Raw genomic sequence first — 23,602 nt, forward strand, 5'->3', positions numbered from 1 at the left:
CCCCTCATACATCAACCTTTTAATTCCCTGGCTCATTCCTGTAAATCTCCTTTGGACCATTTCCAAGACCAGCACATTCTTTCATAGATAAGGGGCCCAAAACTGGCTCACAATACTCGAAGTGCAGTCTGACTAATGCCTTATAAAGCCTCAGCATTACATCTTTGCCTTTACATTCTAGTCCTCTAGAGGGTATCTCTTTAAGAGGGGAAAAGTTGAAAGATTTACAGGCATTCTTATTTTAAAGATACATTGAGCGGCAGGTGCCCGGAACATGCTACCGAGAGAGGTAGTAGAAACAGATACAACAGCAATGCTTAAGAGGAATTTAGAGACATGTGACCGTGCCAGAATTAGAGGGAGACTGGCCATCTGCAGGCAAATCGGATTAGTATCATGGTCAGCACAGACACAGTGGGCCAAAGAGCCTGTAACAATGTAACACCACAACGATGGAGAAGGTACTTTGACATTAACAAGAAAATGTTACAATAGAGGGCTGCCGGAAGCACAGATCGACTGCCTTTGAAAGAACATTTCAGATGAAATGCTTGGACATCTACAAGGAAGAAAGTTCAGAGAAGGACTGACCATAGTCACATCAATAAAACAATTAAAATGAATAGCAATGGCTAGCCGTTAAGATTTCTCCGTCAGCTTTTCTTAACAACTCCACGAGAAGAGCAAAGGCAGAGACCAGTGAAAAACAAGGGACCAATGAGAGTACCAGATGAAGAGAGTGAAAGTATTCACTTCAGCAGGTACAATGCAGGAAGAAAAGCAAAAAAAGGTGAACATATATAATCAAGGCTGGCTCTGTTATAGGAGTCAAACTGGGCACACTGGAGGCTATGGTAGAACGAAGGGGGGGGGAGGGAACGTCAACTCAGACCATGAGAGGCCGACATCGGGCAATTTCATGCCTTACAAGGCGCAGATTGGAAGTCTGTGTGGGGCGCCACTCCTTGCACAGACTAGAGCAATGTGTGATTAAGTGCCTTGCTCAAGGGCACAAACACGCAGCCACAGCTGAGGCTCGAACTACCAACCTTGAGGTAACTAGACGAAAGCCTTAACCACTTGGTCACGTGCCCAACACAACAAAGGACCCAATGGTAAATCCTGGCAATTTTGGACAATGCTTCTCACCCTCTGCATGCCACCTTGGCTGAACAGAGTACTTTTAGTAACAGACTAAATCAACTGCACTGCTCCAAAGAGTGCTACATGAAGTTATTCTTACCCTAATGGCCCTATACTGAGTCAACCTATAGCTGGGGAAGTGATGAGTCCCTCCTTTTAGACTGTTTGAGGTAACTTATTGTTTATTCTTTCTTACTTCTCTTCTAATATTTGTATATCTGTGTACTTGTAATGCTACTATTACACTGTAATTTCCTTTGGGATCAATAAAGTATCTTATCTGTCTTTAGTCCAGCAAGTCCCACTGGCTCTGTGTACAAAATATTTGTATTCAGACAGGTTTGGGCATCGCTGTGTACAATTCATAGGGATAACATGAAGGTTACTATGGAAGATAAGTACTGGCCCTTAAAGCAAGGAACAGGCATATAAAGGAGCTCTACACCAACATTTGGCCAGGATAGACCCACAGTAACGCAAATGACTTCTGGGTCCTTAATCACAGGGAACATAATCAGGATGGCATAATGAGGATTCACAAGAACGATTCTCTAGATTGAGCTTGACTAAAATGGAAAAAACAGTAATTTATATATATATATTTTTTTTAAGAGGAATTAATCAAATAAAAATCATAATAAGGGGTCAACAGGGCAGCTGCTTTTCCCAACTGGAAAGCTGGAGTTGGGGAGCATAACCTCAGGATTAAAAGACAATCACTCAATTTAAATGGTTGTACAATTATTCTAGAATTATTTCCCTTGAAAGGTTTGGAACACTCAGATAATGCCTTGGTTTTTCTATGCCCCATTGTATGACGGGATGGTCAGATCTAATCTCCTGAAGTAGTGATACATACCTTCTGCATCCATTTCGTGTAACTATTCATATTAGACACGAGGACAAACTATTTTCTATTGGAAGTCATAACTGCAAGCAATTCCAGACAGAATCATTTGTTAGGTGGATTACAAGGTTTGGAAAATGGTTCAGTGATTGCAAAAGTCCAGAAAAAGGTCTTTGAAGAATAAATTCAAGTTTAATGGAGAGAGCCTGACATATACATTGGGGACTTTGGGACAACATAAACACAAGAAATTCTGCAGATACTGGAAATTGAGAGCAACGCATACAAAATGTTGGAAGATCCAGCAGATCAGGCAGCACGTATCGAGGGGAATAAAAAGTCAGCGTTGTGAGCTGAGAACCTTCATCAGGATATCAATGCATATTGATGTAGAATGAATCAGGAGGGGCATATTAACATAGAACTGAATCAGAAGGGGTTAGAAATGAAAAACAGAGCAGATATGAAGCAACACAAATTTACAAAACAGAAGCGAGATTCTTTTTGATGATGGCCTGGTCTTACTGTATTTTGACACAAAGCAGCTACTTGCTCAGTGTCAATTCACAGGTCATAACCTTTTGACATCTCTGGGTCCCAATTACTTTCAAAATAAAGTACTTGAACCACTGGTTAAGAGTCACGTATCTAATTAAAAGGCCTCTTCCCTCTTTTACAAAATAACCTTAAGACTGTTGAGAAAAAAAATCAGGCTAAAAGTAGAAGCAAAGGGAAAAAAAACAAATAAGAAGTCTTAATTGAAAACCAGGAAGCAGGAGACAGCAGGAAATCAATCAGCTGCTTTGGCTTTGAATTCCAAAAAGCACAAGCATCGATAACAGCCCTTGTATTCGGAAGAGTTCAGCAAAACATGTTTAATCTAAACAATATCCGGAGTAAACACCATTAAATCTGGAGGGGATGTAACTGTTTTAAAGTTATAACTGCAAGTTTTGATTGCTGTGCTGTGAGAAAGGGTTAATTAATAATCTGAAAATTAAGGGACCTTCATTCAGTGATCACAACGGGGCCATATGGGTATGTCCCATCACCCAGAGCATGCCCTCTTCTCATTGTTGACATCAGGAAGGAGGTACAGAAGCCTGAAGGCACAGGAACAGCTTCTTCCCCTCTACCATCCGATTCCTAAATGGACATTGAACCCATGAACACTATTCTTGATGAAGATGTCATTGAAACTTTATAAATCAGAGTATTGAGTATAGGAGTTGCAATGTAATGTTAAAATTGTACAAAGCATTGGTAAGGCCAAATTTGGAGTATTGTGTACATTTCTGGTCACTGAATTATAGGAAAGATGTCAACAAAATAGAGAGAGTACAGAGAAGATTTACTAGAATGTTACCTGGGTTTCAGCACCTAAGTTACAGAGAAAGGTTGAACAAGTTGGGTCTTTATTCTTTGGAGCGTAGAAGGTTAAAGGGGGACTTGATAGAGGTATTTAAAATTATGAGGGGGATAGATAGAGTTGACGTGGATAGGCTTTTTCCATTGAGAGTGGGGGAGATTCAAACAAGAGGACATGAGTGAGAGTTAGGGGGCAAAAGTTTAGGGGTGACATGAGGGGGAACTTCTTTACTCAGAATGGTAGCTGTGTGGAATGAGCTTCCAGCAGAAGTGGTTGAGGCAGGTTCGATGTTGTCATTTAAAGTTAAATTGGAAAGCTATATGGACAGGAGAGGAATGGAGAGTTATGGGCTGAGTGCAGGTCGGTGGGACCAGGTAAGAGTAAGCGTTCGGCATGGACTAGGAGGGCCGTGATGGCCTGTTTCCGTGCTGTAATTGTTATATGGTTATATGGAAGCATCGGTTATACAGTAATTGATACCTGTACCCAGCTGTAAGCCTGCGAAGAATTTATTTGACTATCTACTTTTTAAAATTTGTTTTTGCATTACTTATTTCACTATTTAATATACACATATTTACTGTAATTGTTTATTTTGATATTTATTATGTTTTGCATTGAACTGCTGCTGCAATGGTTACTAATTCCATGACAAATGCTGGTGATATTAAACCTGATTCTGATTCTAAAAAGCTGTTAAATCACCTGGAGGAACTCAGCAGGTTGAGCAGTATCGGTAGAAGGAATAGTCAGTGTTTCGGCTATTCAATCTGAAACCAGGCCTTGGAGCAAAAGAAAGAAATTATAAAGCAATGAGCCACACACACTGGCTATAGAAAATTGAAAAACTATTTTAGAAAAACTATTTCCTAAATAGGAAAACAGATTATTATCTGAATGGTGGCCGATTAGGAAGAGGGGAGGTGCAACGAGACCTGGGTGTCATTATACACCAGTCATTGAAAGTGGGCATGCAGGTACAGCAGGCGGTGAAAAAGGCGAATGGTATGCTGGCATTTATAGTGAGAGGATTCGAGTACAGGAGCAGGGAGGTACTACTGCAGTTGTACAAGGCCTTAGTGAGACCACACCTGGAGTATTGTGTGCAGTTTTGGTCCCCTAATCTGAGGAAAGACATCCTTGCCAGAGAGGGAGTACAAAGAAGGTTCACCAGATTGATTCCTGGGATGGCAGGACTTTCATATGAAGAAAGACTGGATGAACTGGGCTTGTACTCGTTGGAATTTAGAAGATTGAGGGGGGATCTGATTGAAACGTATAAAATCCTAAAGGGATTGGACAGGCTAGATGCAGGAAGATTGTTCCCGATGTTGGGGAAGTCCAGAACGAGGGGTCACAGTTTGAGGATAAGGGGGAAGCCTTTTAGGACTGAGATTAGGAAAAACTTCTTCACACAGAGAGTGGTGGATCTGTGGAATCCTCTGCCACAGGAAACAGTTGAGGCCAGTTCATTCAACACACATCAAAGTTGCTGGTGAACGCTGCAGGCCAAGCAGCATCTGTAGGTAGAGGTGCAGTCGACGTTTCAGGCCGAGACCTTTCGTCAGGCCAGTTCATTGGCTATATTTAAGAGGGAGTTAGATATGGCCCTTGTGGCTACGGGGATCAGGGGGTATGGAGGGAAGGCTGGTGCAGGGTTCTGAGTTGGATGATCAGCCATGATCATAATAAATGGCGGTGCAGGCTCGAAGGGCCGAATAGCCTAATCCTGCACCTATTTTCTATGTTTCTATATATTAAGGTTGACAGTAAACAAGCAAAGAGCAACTGGATTACAAAGATATATTCCTTACAGTCAATAGAAACAAGTCATCCAGCTACAGTTAGCAAGACTGAAGACAGTACAAGATGAAAGGATTCTCTATGTTACCAAAATAAACAATGAGCCAGAGGCAAACACAAGGAAATCTGCTGATGCCTGTCAAAGGGTCTCGGCCCGAAACGTCAACTGTACCTCTTCCAATAGATGCTGCCTGACCTGCTGCGTTCACCAGCATTTTGAATGAGCCAGAGGGTTGGGCGTGACGATGGCAGATAATGGCTGTCCTTTGTCCTAAGATCCCACAGACCGGATGGCTGCATACATCACCTCAATATTCAGAGAAGGAAACTACAGGGCATGACAAACCTGTAATCAGACTTGAAATGCAGAAAATGCTGGAGTCTGTAGCAAGGTGATGGTAGAGAAAGGGCACAGTCCACATGGTAACATAGCGGTTAGAGTAATGCTATCACAGCACCAGTGACCCAGGTTCAGTTCCCAGCGCTGTCTGTAAGCAGCTTGTACATTCTCCCTGTGATTCCTCCGGGTGACCTAGTTCCCTCCTACATTCCAAAGATGTACAGGTCAGCAGGCTAATGGGGTACATGGGTATAACTGGGTAGTGGGGTGGTGCAGTGTTCACTGGGCCGGAAGAGCCTGTTACTGTGTCTCTGAATAAACATCCTCAGTACAGGAGGCATGATTTGTGACTACTGCATGGGGGATATAGAATTTAAACTAGAGTTCCAGGGGGGTAGGAACCAGAGCACCAGAACAGGTAGTGGAGTGATTGTGAACGAATATGTTGTTCAGCCTACATACAAAGTCAGGAATCAAAAGGTCAAGCCCAGTGGGACTTATGCTCTCAGCTGCATATATTTCAATGCAAATGGTATTGTCGGGAAGGCTGATGGGCGTAGGGCATGGATCAGCCCATGGAATTCTGACACTGTAGCCCTTAGTGAGACTTGGTTGTAGGAGGAACAGGACAGGAGGTCAGTTGTTTTAGACGTGATCGAGCAGGAAGATGCCATTGCTAGTCTGGGAAGATGTCACGACAGTGCTCAGTCAGGGCAGACCAGAGAGCTCGTCTAGTGAAGCTTTATGGGTCAAACTGAGAGATAAGAAAAGTATGACCGTGTTAATGGGATTGTATTACAGGTCACCCAACAGTCCAAGGGATTTAAAGGAACAAATTTGTAGAGAGATTGCTGACTGTTGCAAGAAACGTAAGATTATGATGATGTGATTTTGTGTTTCCACATATTGACTGGGACTCCCATACTGTAAAAGGTCTGAATGGGAAAGAGTTTGTCAAATACGTTCAGGAAAGTTTCCTTAGTCAGTACATAGAGGTCACAACTAGAGTGTGATACCAGATCTCCTATTAGGGAATGAGACAGGGCGGGTGACATGCTTGTGTAGGGGAACACTTTGCAAGTACCTGTAGTGATCATAATGCCATTAGTTTCAAGGCAATTATGGAAAAGGACAGGTCTGGTCCTCGGGTTAAGATTCTAAATTGCATTAAGACCGATTTTGATGCTATCAGAAATAATCAAAGTGTGGATTGGGAGTTTGTTTGCTGGCAAAGGTGTACTTGGCAAATGTGAGGCATTCCAAAGTGATACTTTTGAGAGTACAGAGTTTTTATGTTCCTGCTAGAATAAACAGCAAGAATAACAGGTTTGGGGAACCTTGGTTTTTGATAGAGGCCATGGTTAAAAAACAGGAAGTGTACAGCAGGTAGGAACAAATGAGGTATCTGAGTATAATAAATGCTAGAGACACTTAAGAAGATGAGGAAGGCTAAAAGGCAACCAGATTGGTGTGACAACCAAGGTGAAAAAGAATCCTAAGGGTTTCTACAGATATATTCAGAACAAAAGGATAACAAGGGACAAAATTGGCCCTCTAGGACAGTGGTCCCCAACCATCGGGCCGCAAAGATGTGCTGCCGGGCCGCAAGGAAACGATATGAGTCAGCTGTACCTTTCCTCATTCCGTCACGCACTGTTGAACTTGAATCCCCCCCTCCACCCCGTCGGTCAGTCTGCAAGAATATCGACAATATTAAACCGGTCCGCAGTGCAGAAAAGGTTGGGGACTCCTGCTCTAGAAGATCAGAGTGGTTATCCATGTGTGGTGCTAAATGAGATGGGGGAGATCTTAAATGGATTTTTGCATCTGTATTTACTCGAGACAGACAGAGTCTATAGATGTGAGGCAATGCAGCAGTGAGGTCATAGACCCTATACAGATTGCAGAGGAGGAAGTGAGGCAAGTTAGGGTGGATAAATCCCAGGGCCTGACAAGGTCTACCCTAGGAGCCTGTGGGAGGTTAGTGCAGAAATTGCAGGGGCCCTAGCAGAGATACTTAAAACATCTTTAGCCATGGGTAAGGTATGGAGGACTGGAGATAGCTACTGTTGTTCCGTTGTTTAAGAAAAGCCCTAAGAATAAGCCAGGAAATTATAGGCCGATGAGCCACGACTCCATCAGTAGCAGGTTAGTTATTCAAAGGTATTCTAAGGGACTAGATATATGAGTATTTGGCTGGACAGGGACGGATTAGGGATAGACAACATGGCCTTGTGCACTGGAAGTCATGTCTAACCGATCTTAAGAGTTTTTCAAGGAAGTTACCAGGAAAGTTGATGAAGGCAAGGTAGAGAATGTAGTCTACATAGACTTTAGCAAGGCCTTTGACAAGGTCCTGCATGGGAGATGGTCAAGAATGTTCAGTTGCTAGGCAGTCAAGATGAGGTAGTGAACTGGATTAGACATTGGCTTTGTGGGAGAAGTCAGAGAGTGGTAGCAGAGGGCTGCCTCTCTGACTGGAGGCCTGTGAGCGGTGCTGTGCCACAGGGATTAGTGCTGGATCCATTTCAATGACGTGGATGATAATGTGGTTAACTGGATCTGCATATTTGGGGATGACACCCAGACTGGGGTGTAGTGGACAGCGAGGAAGGATTATCATGGCTTCCAGTGGGATCTGGATGGATCTGCTGGAAAAGTAGCAGATGGAATTTAATGCAGACAACCGTGAGGTGGTGCAGTTTGGGAGAACCAACTGGGGTAGGTCTTACACAGTATGTGGTAGAGCACTGAGGAGTGTGGTAGAACAAAGGGATCTGGAGATAAGGCGAATGCAATGTTGGCATTCATTTCTAGAGGAATAGAGTATAGGAGCAGGGATGTGATGTTGAGGCTCTATAAGGCGCTGGTGAGACCTCACTTGGAGTACTGTGGGCAGTTTTGGTCTCCTTATTTAAGAAAGGATGTGCTGACGTTGGAGAGGGTACAGAGAAGATTCACTAGAATGATTCCGGGAATTAAAGGTTTAACATGAGGCACGTTTGTCCGCTCTTGGACTGTATTCCTTGGAGTTTAGAAGAATGAGGGGAGATCTCATAGTAATATTTCGAATGTTTAAAGGCACGGATAGAGTGGATGTGGCAAAGTTGTTTCCCATGATGGAGGAGTCTAGTACGAGAGGGCATGACTTAAGGATTGAAGGGCGCCCATGCAGAACAGAGATGTGAAGAAATTTTTTTAGTCAGAGGGTGGTGAATCTATGGAATTTGTTGCCACAGGCAGCAGTGGAGGCCAAGTCATTGGGTGTATTTAAGGCAGAGATTGATAGGTATCTGAGTAGCCAGGGCAGCAAAGGTTATGGTGAGAAGGCTGGGGAGTGGGACTAAATGGGAGAATGGATCAGCTCATGATAAAATAGCGGAGCAGACTCGATGGGCTGAATGGCCAACTTCTGCTCCTTCGTCTTATGGTCTTATGGAAATATAGGTAGATAGGGTGTTATTGAAAGGTTTTGGCACACTAGCCTTCATAAGTCAATGTATTTGAGTATGGAAGATAGGATGTTATATTGAAGTTGTATAAGATGTTAGTGAGGTCTAATTTGGAGTATTGTGTTCAGTTTTGATCATCTACCTACAGGAACAATGCAAACTATGAAAGAGTGCAGAGAAAATTTACAAAGATGTCGCTGGGACGTGGCGACCCGAGTTATAGGGAAAGGTCGAATAGGTACCGAGGAGCAGATTGGGAGGCAGATTTTGGAAAGGTGCAAAAATAACAGGGTTGTTATCATGGGTGACTTTAACTTCCCTAATATTGATTGGCACCTGATTAGTTCCAATGGTTTAGATGGGGCAGAGTTTGTTAAGTGTGCCCAGGACGGATTCCTGTCACAGTAGGTTGACAGGCCGACCAGGGGGAATGCCATACTAGATCTAGTACTAGGTAATGAACCGGGTCAGGTCACAGATCTCTCAGTGGATGAGCATCTGGGGGACAGTGACCACCGCTCTCTAGCCTTTAGCATTATCATGGAAAAGGATAGAATCAGAGAGGACAGGAAAATTTTCAATTGGGGAAGGGCAAATTATGAGGCTATAAGGCTAGAACTTGCGGGTGTCAATTGGGATGATGTTTTTGCAGGGAAATGTACTATGGACATGTGGTCGATGTTTAGGGATCTCTTGCAGGATGTTAGGAATAAATTTGTCCCGGTGAGGAAGATAAAGAATGGTACGGTGACAAGTGAGGTGGAAAATCTAGTCAGGCAGAAGAAAGCAGCATACATGAGGTTTAGGAAGCAAAGATCAGATGGGTCTATTGAGGAATATAGGGTAGCAAGAAAGGAGCTTAAGAAGGGGCTGAGGAGAGCAAGAAGGAGCATGAGAAGGCCTTGGCGAGTAGAAAACCCCAAGGCATTCTTCAATTATGTGAAGAACTAAAGGATGACAGGAGTGAAGGTACGACCAATTAGAGATAAAGGTGGGAAGATGTGCCTGGAGGCTGTGGAAGTGAACGAGGTCCTCAATGAATACTTCTCTTCCATATTCACCAATGAGAGGGAACTTGACGGTGAGGATAATATGAGTGAGGTTGATGTTCTGGAGCATGTTCATATTAAGGGAGAGGAGGTGTTGGAGTTGTTAAAACACATTAGGACGGTTAAGTCCCTGGAGCCTGATGGAATATTCCCCAGGCTGCTCCACAAGGTGAGGGAAGAGATTGCTGAGCCTCTGGCTAGGATCTTTATGTCCTCGTTGTCCACAGGAATGGTACTGGAGGATTGGAGGGAGGCAAATGTTGTCCCCTTGTTCAAAAAAGGTAGTAGGGATAGTCTGGATAATTATAGACCAGTGAGCCTTCCATCTGTGGTAGGAAAGCTGTTGGAAAAGATTCTTAGAGATCGGATCTATGGGCATTTAGAAAATCATGGTCTGATCAGGGACAGTCAGCATGGCTTTGTGAAGGGCAGATCGTATCTAACAAGCCTGATAGAGTTCTTTGAGGTGACCAGGCATATAGATGAGGGAGGTGCAGTGGATGTGATCTATATGGATTTTAGTAAGGCATTTGACAAGGTTCCACATGGTTGGCTTATTCAGAAAGTCAGAAGGCATGGGATCCAGGGAAGTTTGGCCAGGTGGATTCAAAATTGGCTTGCCTGCAGAAGGCAGAGGGTTGTGGTGGAGGGATTACATTCAGATTGGAGGGTTATGACTAGTGGTGTCCCACAAGGATCTGTTCTGGGACCTCTACTTTTCGTGATTTTTATTAATGACCTGGATGTGGGGGTAGAAGGGTGGGTTGGCAAGTTTGCAGATGACACAAAGGTTGGTGGTGTTGTAGATAGTGTACAGGATGGTCAAAAATTGCAGAGAGACATTGATAGGATGCAGAAGTGGGCTGAGAAGTGGCAGATGGAGTTCAACCCAGAGAAGTGTGAGGTGGTACACTTTGGAAGGACAAATTCCAAGGCAAAGTAAATGGCAGGATACTTGGTAGTGTGGAGGAGCAGAGGGATCTGGGGGTACATGTCCACAGATCTCTGAAAGTTGCCTCACAGGTGGATAGGGTAGTTAAGAAAGCTTATGGGGTGTTAGCCTTCATGAGTTGAGGGATAGAGTTTGAGAGTCGCGAGGTAATGATACAGCTCTATAAAACTCTGGTTAGGCCACACTTGGAGTACTGTGTCCAGTTCTGGTCGCCTCACTATAGGAAGGATGTGGAAGCATTGGAAAGGGTACAGAGGAGATTTACCAGGATGCTGCCTCGCTTAGAGAGTAAGCATTATGATCAGAGATTAAGGGAGCTAAGGCTTTACTCTCTAGAGAGGAGGATGAGAAGAGACATGATAGAGGTATACAAGATATTAAGAGGAATAGATAGAGTGGACAGCCAGCGCCTCTTCCCCAGGGCACCACTGCTCAATACAAGAGGACATAGCTTTAAGGGAAGGGGTGGGAAGTTTAAGGGGGATACTAGAGGAAGGTTTTTTACTCAGAGAGTGGTTGGTGCGTAGAATGCACTGCCTGAGTCAGTGGTGGAGGCAGATACACTAGTGAAATTTAAGAGACTACTAGACAGGTATATGGAGGAATTTAAGGTGGGGGGGGGTTATATGGAAGGCAGGGTTTAAAGGTCGGCATAACATTGTGGGCTGAAGGGCCTGTACTGTACTATTCTATGTTCTATGTTAGGTCTTTATGTTCTAGGGAATAGAACACTGAGCAGAGATTTGATAGAGGTATACAAAGTTATGAGGGCTAGGGTAAATGCAAGCAGACCTTTCCCACTGAGATTGGGAGAGACTACAACTGGGGGTGATGGTTTAAGGGTGAAAGATGAAATGTTTAAGGGGAACATGAGGGAAGCCTTCACTCAAGAGGGTGGTGGGAGTGTGGAATGAGCTGCCAACACAAATAGTGGATGTGTGGGAGCAATTTCAAAATTTAAGAGGTAGGTACATGGATGGGAGGGGTTGCAGGTCAATAGGACTCGGCAGATTAATGGTTCGGCATGGACTAAATGGGCCAAAGGGCCTGTTTCTGTACTGTAGTGTTCTCCGACTAAATAAAACAAATAAGATGAAACACAACCATAAAAAGTTTTGTCAAAATAGCTTAAGAACCAACTATGGGGAATCTTGTGATGTATTTGAACTTTCAGAAGGCCTTCAATTAATGTGACGAACAAGTTCCTCAAACATAATTAGAGCACATAGAATTGGGAATAACATATTGAGACGAGGATTGGTTAATGGACAACAAGCAGTAGTCAGTGTAATTAGTGAGGTGCTGCAGAAGCCCCAGCTGTTTGCAATCAATAATGTTGACATGGGCAGCCGACCAACATAATACATTCAAGTTCAGAATCAGAATCACGATTTAATATCACTAGCATATATCGTGACAATTGTTTTTCTCTGCACCAGTACAGTGCAATACATAAAAATGTATACATTACAATAATATATATTCACCACATGCACACACATATATAATTAAACAAGTAATGATCATGGGGGTGGGGGGAGAGAAAAATTCGACGGCAGGGGGGAAGCAGTTCTGAAAATGATGTGTGCTTTCAGGGTGCTGTACTATCTCACTGATGGAAGCAATGAGAAACAGGCATGTCCTGGGTGATGGGGGCCATTAATGATGGATGCTGCCTTTTGAAGACGTCTCCTTGATGCTGAGGAGGCTACTGCCCATGATGGATTTGGCTGAGGACAAGTTTGCTGATGAAACAAACTGGGTGTTTAGTGCAAGTTCAGGATGCAGAGTGGATAATATAGCTTAGCAAAATTATTGCAAGCTAAATGGCATGTAATAGAGGAAATTGAAACACTTTAAATATATACACAGATCGCTTAACATTCAGAAACTGAGAAAGCAAATAAAAAAACTATTAAATCAGCAAAAATATCTTACAGAAATTATGGAAAGTCCTCATGAGACCACCTGAAGAACATAATGTTCAAATTTAGTTTGCTTCCCAAGAAAGGTTATGCTTGCAATTCAGGAAGTCCGATAAGTGTTCACCAAGATCTCTCGAAGATTAGAGATTCACAAGAATAATCCCAGGAATGAAAGACACAAGATGAGAACTGCTCAATCACTCTGGGCTTGCACTCAGTGTACATTAGGATAAGAGTGGATCTTGTAACCTACCGAGTACTGAAAGGTCCGGATAGTGTGGTCATGGAGAAAATGTTTCCATTAGTAGTTTGGTCTCGGATCCAAGGGCACAGCCTCAGAATAAAGGGATGTCCCTTGGAAACTGAGATGAGGGGAAGTTTCCTCAGCCAGGGGGTGGTGAATCTGTGGAATTTGTTGCCACAGAGGATAGTGGAAGCCAAGTCATTGTGTGTACTTAAGGCAGAGATTGATAGGTTCTTGATTGGTATGCAGGTTAAGTCTGAAGGGGAGAAGGCAGGAGAATGGGGTTGAAGAAAAAAACGATCATGGCCTAGTTCTGTTCCATTATTTTTTAGTCTTTGTCACCCAGAGTGTACCTTAGAAATTTTCTACCCATTAGGGTGCGGAGGTTCACTTAGAAGCATCTTCAACTTAATTTGGTATGGCTCTGCATATTACAGAGCTCAAGAGATTATGGGGTGAAGATATTAGTCATGAATGGTGCAGGCACAAAAACTATTTCTTCTATTTCTAAGTATGATAAGCACTTACCCTGCAATAGTTCCAGTACAGGTATCTGCTGGGAGATAGATGTACTGACCTTGGATGGATTGTTTCTCCTTCCTTCACCCCCCCCCATGTAAAACTTAATCAGAAGGACCAAACGTGGCTATGCTATAATTAGCCAAATGCAGGTGAACACAGAATGTTGCATCTAGTTACAATTCAGATAGCAGGAGATTCTGCAGACGTTTAAAGAAATAGAGTACGGAAAGAGATTGGCAAATTAATGACAAAAACACAATTAACCAGGAGATTTATATAAAAGTGCGTGTTAGTGTGAGTTAAGGATGCAGAGAGGCTTTGGGGAATGTCTGGCTAAATTATTGTAAAGTAAGTGTCATGCAATATAAGGAAATTGAAAGGCAGATCACTTGTAGAATCTTTAAAAGAGCACAGCATCTATGAATGGTGAGGTGTTGGTATTCAGAAGGACTTTGATGCCATTTGTTTACAACTCACTTCACATTCAGAAATTGGGAAGGGAAATATATCCCACCCAGTAAAGGCCAGAGTATTAAGTTAACAAACGTATCTTACAGATATTATGTAGGGTCCTAATGAGAGCACCTGAAGAACATTATATTAACCAAATGCACAGGTAAACACAATGTTGGGTCTAGTTACAATTCAAATAACAGGAGTTTCAACAAAACATTTAAAGAGTCAGCAACACACACAAGATGCTGGAGAAACTCAGCAGGTCAGGCAGTATCTATGGCAATGAATAAACAGTCAACGTTTCCAGCCAAGACCCTTCTTCAGGACTGAAAAAGAAGGTGGAAGATGACAAAATAAAAAGGTAGGAGGAGGGGGAAGGAGGATAACTAGAAGGTGATAAGTGAAGCCAGGTGGGTTGGAAAGATAAAGGGCTGGAGAGGAAGGAATCTGATAGGATAGGAGAGGAGAGTGGACTATGGAAGAAAGGAAGAAGGTGATAGGCAGGTAAGAAGTAAGAGGCAGAGTGAGGAATAGAAGAGCAGAGGGGGAGGGATTTTATTTTAAACCGGAGGGGATTTCAATATTCATACCACCAGGTTGGAGTCTACCCAGATGGAATACAAGGTTGTTGCTCCTCTACCCTGAGAGTGGCCTCATCTTGGCACAAGAGAGGCCATGGACCAATATGTCAGAATGGGAATGAAAATGTTTGGCCACCAGGAAGTTTGTGTTCGACGAAGCGGTCCCCCAATTTATGACAGGTCTCATCAATGTAGAGGATGCTGCACTGGATCTCGACAGAGTATATGTGCCCTACAGAAAGCCAGGCAAATTAATAACTAAAAACAAAACAATAGCAATTAACCAGGAGTCTTGTACCAGAGTTCACTACAAGGCTACAAGCAACCTCTCAGAAATGGCCCAAATTAGAAATTAGAAGGGGCGGGGGGGAAGGGGTGGAAATCAGGACAGTGGTACTGAGCAAATTGCTGAAGCTGAACCGAAAAATGCTGAGAATACTCAGAGGGTCAGGCAGCATCGGTGGAAAGAAAACCTGAGTTAATATTTTGATTGATGATCAGGAACTATGTGACAGAACTCACTTCCTCAGTTTATGGTGGAAGCAGAGTTTTGATTTCTTTTAAGGCGATGCATAGATTTTGATAAACAAAGGGGTGCAAGATTACTACATTAAACAGTAATAATGAAGTGAGGTTACAGTGAGTTCAGACATGATCTTATTAAATATCAGACTTCAGGAGCTGGGTACCTAAATCTGTATGTTCATATCCCTTTCCCACTTCACAGCCCAAAGATAGTTTTACAAAAGCCCAAATACCACCTTGCAATCTCACTTTACATAGTCGTCAATTTTGAAGTTAGACACAAGGAGAGATTTGATTTTTTTAAAAAACTACTTCTGCAATTTTGTACATTTTAATTTAACCACTCAGGACAAATTGCACATCTGAATCGGCACGTTGCATTTATTAAATACAATAAAATCTGCAATGTAACAAAACTTTATGCATATGAAATTCAAAACACCATTTAAACAAAAGATGGCTCACTCCAATTTTTTTTTCTGACTAGCACTTTAACACTAGTTCGAATCCAACAGCTGTTTTTATAGTTTTCATTGGACATTGTTCACAGACTAAACTTGTTACAGTAAGAGTGCTCAGTAAAAACATGAGGTAAGAAACTGGTTTGACAAAGGGGTCATGCAGAACATGCTGAAGATTAAAAAGAAAATAAAGGATGCACATTATAGGTCAAGGAAAATAAAAATATAAACTAAAATACGTTCAGAATAGGCGTACAAAATAAATGAATTCAGACACGGCTTTGCTTCTTTGGTTACAAAGTAGGTTGAACAATTTCACAGCTTATTATTCCCCCCAAACATACTGAGGAAAGGAGAAAAAAAATGTCGAACTATCATGGCAATTCCCCCTCCCCCCGAGCTTCAGATAGAAAAATCAGCAACAGAAATGAGCACAGTTTATTTTTCTTTTATCAAAAAAAAAAGCCCAAATATCCTTTCAAGGTTTTAAGTCACAATGTCTGGTGCCTACTTGTACACATCTGCTATGGTCTTCCTTACAATACTTACACACTATACAAAATTTACATTCAAAACTTGGGATTCAACTATTACAGAAGAAAATCCCCACGGTAAAACTGCCATTAGTGTTAGAACTCAGGCCAGGATATTTTTTTTGAATTTTATTATTGCCTATATTTTTTTAAACTAATATATGCAATCCCAACTATCGCTTGCTTTTACCAGTAATCTTATTTTTTAATTTCAAACTTACAAAAAAAAGATTCTGTGACATTGTTCATTTACATATGAAAATAGCAGCCCTGTAATAAATAAAAACAAACAGTAAATGAAAATTCATGTATGCAAAAAGTTACTAGAACAGTGGCTCTTTTCGAACAGAGCTGCTAACAGGATCTTGATGTTAGACAGGAAAAGGCTCATAGCCTGCAGATTCCTATATGTTTTATATATATATATTTATTTATATATATAAAAACCTTGGTAAGCCAGAAAGATTAGGTACCCACTTGTCTGTAAACCTGGTGAAAATCAGCTTTCCTCCAAGAAGTTACAGATCCTTCAGCCACCTCTCACTGTGCAGTCACACGCTTGATGCCCACTGGGACATCACACGCAGAAAGCTCTTGCAGATGATTGTCTAATACTGAAAAGGCCAAGGAGCAAAAAACACATTGAAGCATGGCTATTTGCTGCATCAAGGTAGAGTGGTAAGAACACCAGTGGCACACGGAGACAGGATTTTTCTTTTGTTTTTTCTGAAGTATTTCCTACGCAGGCGAGCAGTTTTCATGCAGAAGGAACATTAGGTTGTGGAGGAGGCTGCGTCTGCTGTGTGCTTTGTTGAGGTTGTGCTCCTGCAGTCGGCTGCTGTGGTTGTGAAGTGCTACTGAGATTGGTCACCTGGCTTTGAAGCTGAGACAGCTGCTCATTGTTTGCTAGTGATTTTAATAGTGAATTCTCCCGTTCGAGTATGCAGTTCTTTTCTATCAGCTCTTTGATCTGCTCCTTTAAGACTTCCACTTCTTCTCTCACTGCATACATCAGATGACTTTTCACCAAATCCTGTGATAAAAACATGTAATCAATAAACATACGTACAGTGAAACAGATTTCACGCTGATTTGAAATCCTTCTGCAAAACGGAAGTGGCCCAGTCTGCTATCAAGGTAAGGCGAAATCAAGGCAAAGTGAGGGCAATATTTTTTTTTTGTTTTTACACAACTTACATCAAGAAAATCAATATATTTAACTGAAAGAAAATAATTTTGCTGCCAAGACAGTTTTATGATGGACATCAATGATTACACCTCTCCCATCCACGGACCCATGCAACTCCACTGCAGTAATCTGAGGGCATGATTTTAGGCTGACCTCTAGTCAGAAGTAAATGGAATTTTTGAAGCCTGAAAAGTATTTATAAATGTTTGGAGTTCCTCCCATATTGCACTATCCAGTCTCACTTCAGATAAGAAAGGCCTAGATGGTGTGGATGTGGAGAGGATGTTTCACATCCTGAGAGAGTCTAGCATCAGAGGGCACAGCCTCATAACAGAAGGACATCCATTAAGAACAGAGATGAGGAGGATTTTTTTTTAAACCAGAGGGGGTAAACCTGTGAAATTCATTGCCACAGCTGGCTGTGGAGACCAGGTATATTTAAAGTGAGGTGATGGTAAGGGTGATTAGTCACGGTGTCGAAGTTACAGGGAGAAAGCAGGGAAATGGGGTGAGAGGGGAAATAAATCAGCCATGATCAAATGGTGAAACATATCTGATGGGCTAAATGGCTTGGTTCTGCTCCTATGTCAAAGGGTCTTATGGAAATATTTTGTATCTTTGATTAGAAGAAAATAGAATTATATTTCCTTGGTTTAGAGGGTTACCACAATTACACTTAGATATTCTCAAACTCACCCATTTTAAAGACACACTGTTTGAGATTAATTCTGCACTGAAGCAGTTCTTCATCCAGCACTTGTAATCATACAGTGGAGGAATTCTTACTAGTAAAGAAAACTCCCCTTGGTGGCAATATCCCAGTGAATGTATGGAGTTAAGTATCAAATATCACAAAAGCATGCAAAATGACCCACCTGGACAGCAGTACTGCTGAGTTATTAACTGTATTAATCTCAATATGACAAATTTATTCTTCAGTATCTGGGGTAATATTGGCAGGACCAGCATTCATAGCTTATCCCTAACTGCCCTGGAAAGGTGAACAACTTCTTTCAACCACTGCAGTTCCTTCTAGTGAAGGTACTCCCAGGGTATTGCTGGGGAAGAGAGGTCAAACTTTTAGAACTGAAAGATTGATGATATTTTCACAGCAGAGCAATGCACAACTTTGGAGGGGAACTTGCATGAGGTGGCATTCCCTTGTGTTTACAGCCTCTGTTCTTCTTGGTGGTTCAGGTCACAGGACTGAGCGGTGCTGTTAGAGAGAAGCCTGGGCAAGTAATACAATGGGGCACAACAGCAGCCACACTGTAGCTGGAGGAGAGAATGAATGCTTGGAGTGGTTTATTGGATACCAATGTTGCAACTCTGTACGACATTGATTTCTTGGAGGTGTACTCACTGTGACTAGTGGAGAATATAGGATATACCCCGAGCAACTACCCTGCCTATAGTTGTGGTTGACAGGCAGCATGTCACTTGCAACAGACACCAGTCTCCTGACCTACCGTGATTACCTATAGCTTGTCTACATTAGTTTCTGGTCAGCATTAAAGAACACAAGAAAAGGCCATTCTGCTCACAATGTTGTGCCAAGCCCAATAAATCAGTAATCAAGTGGCCACTAAACTAAATCCCTTCTGCTTACACAGTGTCCACATCCTTCACTTTTCCTCATATTCACGTGTCTATCTAAACATCTCTTAACAGTGCCTAATGTATCTTCCCGTACCACCACCCCAGGCAGTGCAATCCAGACACCCACCACTCTGTGTACAAAAACTTGCCTCTCACATCTCCTTTGAACCTACCCCTCTCACCTTACATGCTATTAGACATTTCAATTCTGGGAGAGAGATACTATCTGTCCACTCTATCTATGCTTCTCACAATCTTATAAACCTCTATCAGCCTCCGCCACTCCAGCGAGAAAAACAACGTTCGTCCAACCTCTCGTTATAGCACATACCCTCTAATCCAGGCAGCATCTTGGTAAACCCTTCTGCGCCCTCCTCCTAAAATGGGGCAACCAGAACTGTATGCATACTCCAAATGCTGCTCAACTTGAGCTTTATAAAGCTGCAACATAACTTCCAGACATTTGAACTCAATGCCTCAACTAATATGTCTTCTTAATCACCCTATGTGTTCACTCATAGGGAGCTATGAACTTGAAATCCAGGATTCCTCTGCTCATCAACACTTAACATACGGCCAGGTTAAACTCCATCTGCCATTTCACCGCCCACATCTGCAACTGATCTACATCCTGTTGTATTCTTTACCAGTCTTCTATGCTCTCCACAACACCACCAGTCTTTCTATCATCTGCAAACTTACTAACCCACCCAGGTCATTTATATATATCCTAAGCAGCAGAGGTCCCAGTACAGATCCCTGAGAAACACCACTAATCATAGACCTCCATTTGTGAAGATGACACTAGCAAGACATGGTGATGCTTTGCGGCAGCAAACAAAACTAGCATCAATTCTACAAAATATACTTCTTTGAAACTATGATCATTGCAATCTGTAGCCTGTAATTTCCTGCAGGGAGGTGTGCTTTTGAACTGTCTCTACGACCTGCCATTTTTGTGGTGTCCTGAAACATTCAATGAAATGGGCCTTTGAGGAGGCGTGCTCTCTAATCTAGTCAGCTCTAAATTGCACCCTCTCATTTCTGTCCTGTGAAAAACGAGCTGGCTGTTAATACCTCATCTTATACACATGAGATACTTGGATGACAAGCTCGAACACATCTATTCTAAGGACTGTCTAAGATAAGTAGGTTCTATGAGTCAAACTGACTGTCTTTACAATGGGCTAGAGATGTTATGATAAAGAAGATGAGAATAAACAAGTCATTTTAGTTAACTTTTTTTTTTATCCATTTCCGGCAGTAAATCAATTTGCCAGCAGGAACTCCTGTACTATTTACAATCTTGTCCCCTCCTCAAAAAAAACATTACCAGTAACACAGCATTTCAACTGAATATCAAAAAGGTAAGCAACACACACAAAAATTGCTGGTGAATGCAGCAGGCCAGGCAGTATCTATAGGAAGAGGTACAGTCGACATTTCGGGCTGGGACCGCCAGATTTCCTCGTGTCTGTGAGCAAAAAGGTAACCTAATTTTGCCATATAATTGCCAGGAAATGCCCACTGCCAAGTGTCTCAACACTTATCCTTGATATTCACCATTACCCCCACATCCTGAATCAGCGTCTCCATGGTGATGGTGCAGGATGTAGTAGTGTGGACCTCCATGGCCAGATACACATTGTGTATCTGAGTCAGATACACAACGGCCACAAGCACAGCTCAGAAGGTAGGTAACCTCCAGTAACTGCCTGACTTCTACCTACCTAAAGGCATTCCATCAAGAATATTGCATGTCATAAATGTGTACAGTAAGCCTGCCCTCATAGTAGTGATGCTGAGTATAAAGGTCAAGAGTTAACACTGCTGCAGTAAAACTTTGGTTAGGCCACATTTGGCGTGTTCTGGTTGCCTCGCTATTGGGTATCGGGGCTTTGGAAAGAATGCAGAGGTGGCTCACCAGGTCGTTGCCTGGATTGGAAAGTATTACCTAAAGTACAAGGTTGGACAAACTTGGATTGCTGTCACTGAGGGCAACCTGACTGAAGCACATAACAAAAGAGACATTGAAAAGTATAGATAGGCAGGGTTTTTCTACAGTGTGGTAATGTCAAATACCAGAGGTCACAGCTTTAAAGTGAAGAGAAAGCTGAAGGGAGATTTACACTGATTGGGCACTTTATTAGGTTCAACTGTACACCTGCTCATTAATCAGCCAACCATGTGGTAGTAACTTAATGCATAAAAGCACGAAAACATGGTCAAGAGGTTCAGTTGTTGTTCAGACCAAACATCAGAATGGGGAAAAAATGTGATCGAAATGACTTTGACCATGGAATGATTGTTGATGCCAGACAGAGTAGTTTGCATATCTAAAAAAAAAAACAGCTGATTTTCCGGGATTTTCATGCACAAGAGTCCCTAGATCAGGGGTTCCCAAACTGGGATCCATGGCATAAAAAAAGGTTGTGAACCCCTGCCCTGCTCTAGAGTTTACAGAGAATATTGCAAGAAACAAAATACATCCAGTGAGCTGCAGTTCAAATAACCACTGGTCACAGCAGTGGCGTGCAGAATGATTGTTGGTGCCAGACGGGCTGGCTTGAGTATGACAGAACTGCCTGATATCCTGGGATTTTCACACACAACACACTCTAGAGTTCACTGAGAACGGTGCCAAGAACAGAAACTTCCAGGGAGCGGCAGTCCTGTCGGCGGAAAAGCCTTGTTAACGAGAGAGGTCAGAGGAGAATGGCCAGACTAGTTCAAGCTGACAGTAACTCAAATAACCACACGTTACAACAGTGCTGTACAGGAAGAGCATCTCTGAACGCACATGTCAAACCATGAAATGGATGGGCCTCAAACATAAGCTCAGAGGTCACTTTATTAGGTATTCTAGACACCAAATAAAGTAGTCACTGAGTATACATGGCAAGTCATTTTTTAAAGGAACAGTGGTAGGTCTGTGGTACACACTACCAGGGAAGTGGTGGAATCAGATACTCTATGTATCTGAAAAAAAACATTTGGTACCCTCTTTGATATTATTGGCTAACTTACCTTCATATTTCATCTTTTCTGTCCTTACAGTTTTTAAAAATTTGCTTTTTACTTTTTTAAAAGCTTCCCAATCCTCTCCATCTGATCTCACTTACTGCAATTTTGTCCTATCATCTGCCTGTCCTTCCTTGGTCTCACTGCACACTGCATGGAGGAGGAGAAGACAGTGGCGTGACGCAGCGCGTGCAGCCACTTCGGTGGTGATGTCTGTTATTTGTCAAGTAGGGGACCATGCACAATTCTGATTTGATGGAGACAGGTGTGAGAGTACGGAGGAACATCTGGAGAAATTTCTGAAATGCCCGCTTTGCTGCTGCTGTTACTGTGTGGTCTGGAATCTCTGGAGAAGGCCCCGAATCCTCGGCTTTGCTTGTTTTGGCGGCCAGGATGAGGTCGAAGGCGCTCGAGAGGCTGTATCGGAGGGGCTGGTCGGAGGCTCGAAGTTTTCGGACAGACGGACTCAGTGTCGGCTGTTGTCGGGTGCTTTCAATGCATTGGCAGTTGTCGGTGCCTGGAGGTTTACGGCAGGGAGTTTCTCCCTTTGCTGCCTGCTATCAGGGACTCGGGAGTCGATCGACTCGGGACTTAGAGACATTTTTTTTTAAAACAGTGCCCATGGTCTGTTCTTTATCAAATTATGGTATTGCTTTGCACTGCTGTAACTATATGTTATCATTATGTGGTTCTGTCAGTGTTAGTCTTTGCTTTGTCCTGTTTTTCTGTGATATCACTCTGGAGGAACATTGTATCATTTCTTAATGTATGCATGCATTTCTAAATGACAATAAATGAGGACTGAGTGTTCTCATAATCTAATCTAGTTGTACACTAATTGCCCCATCCTCAGCACAATCACTCCAGTTCCCATCACCCTGCTAATTTAGTTTAAATCTTCCCAGCTCTAAAAAAATATGCCTGCAAGGATACCGGTTCTCCTCAGGTTCAGTTATAACCCGTCCTTTTTGTACGAGTCATGCCTTCCCCAGAAGAGATCCCAATAATCCAGAAATTCTGAAACCCTATCCCCTGCAGCAGTTCCTCACCTATTCATTCATCTGTATTATCCTACTCTTGCCCTGACTATCACATGGTGCTGGGAGTAATCCACACATTACTACCTCTGAACCTATCTTATTGGTGCCAATGTGCCCAAGGCCACTGGCTGCTCACCCTCCCTCTTGAGAATAATCTGCAACCGCTCTGGATCCTAACACTGGGAGGCAGCACACCATCCTAGCATCTCTTTTGCAGCCACAGGAGTTCCTGTCCATCATTCTATCTACAGAGTCTACTATCACTTTGCTCTACCTGACTCTACCCTTCCCTGCTGAGCCTCAACTGGACACCGACCTCACTGCTGCCGCTGTGCCCTGAGGGGTCAATCTGCTGCGACCACCCCTGCCCTCCCATGCCCCCAACCAGTACCCAAAGGAGTATACTCATTAAGGGGAATGGCTACAGGAGAATCCTGCATTGACTGCTTAATCCTCTTACTTCTCCTGTCCATCTGCTACCTGAAGCCTGCACTGTGGGTGTGGCCACCTCAGTAAATTCTCATCTGTGAAGTTTTCAGCCTCCTGGATGG

The 23,602-nt window shown here is 42.7% G+C and overlaps 1 protein-coding gene across 6 annotated transcripts in view; it reads right to left on the reverse strand.

Annotated features, from left to right (window-relative positions):
* tsc22d2 (TSC22 domain family 2) overlaps nt 1-23,602 on the reverse strand; it is a 136,147-nt gene that overhangs the window by 12,010 nt on the left and 100,535 nt on the right. For 2 of the 6 annotated variants that reach the window (XM_072254975.1, XM_072254974.1), the window contains one exon: nt 15,567-17,235. The exons of 3 other annotated variants lie outside the window; for them this stretch is intronic. In XM_072254975.1, coding sequence (XP_072111076.1) covers nt 16,960-17,235 — 276 coding nt within the window. In that variant the 3' untranslated portion in view covers nt 15,567-16,959. Of the gene's footprint in view, nt 1-15,566; nt 17,236-23,602 lie in introns of those variants that run through there. One more of the 6 variants, XR_011885647.1, reaches the window with a different exon arrangement.

The sequence above is a fragment of the Mobula birostris genome, chromosome 4 (assembly GCF_030028105.1).
Source record: "Mobula birostris isolate sMobBir1 chromosome 4, sMobBir1.hap1, whole genome shotgun sequence".
Taxonomy (NCBI): Eukaryota; Metazoa; Chordata; class Chondrichthyes; order Myliobatiformes; family Myliobatidae; genus Mobula; species Mobula birostris.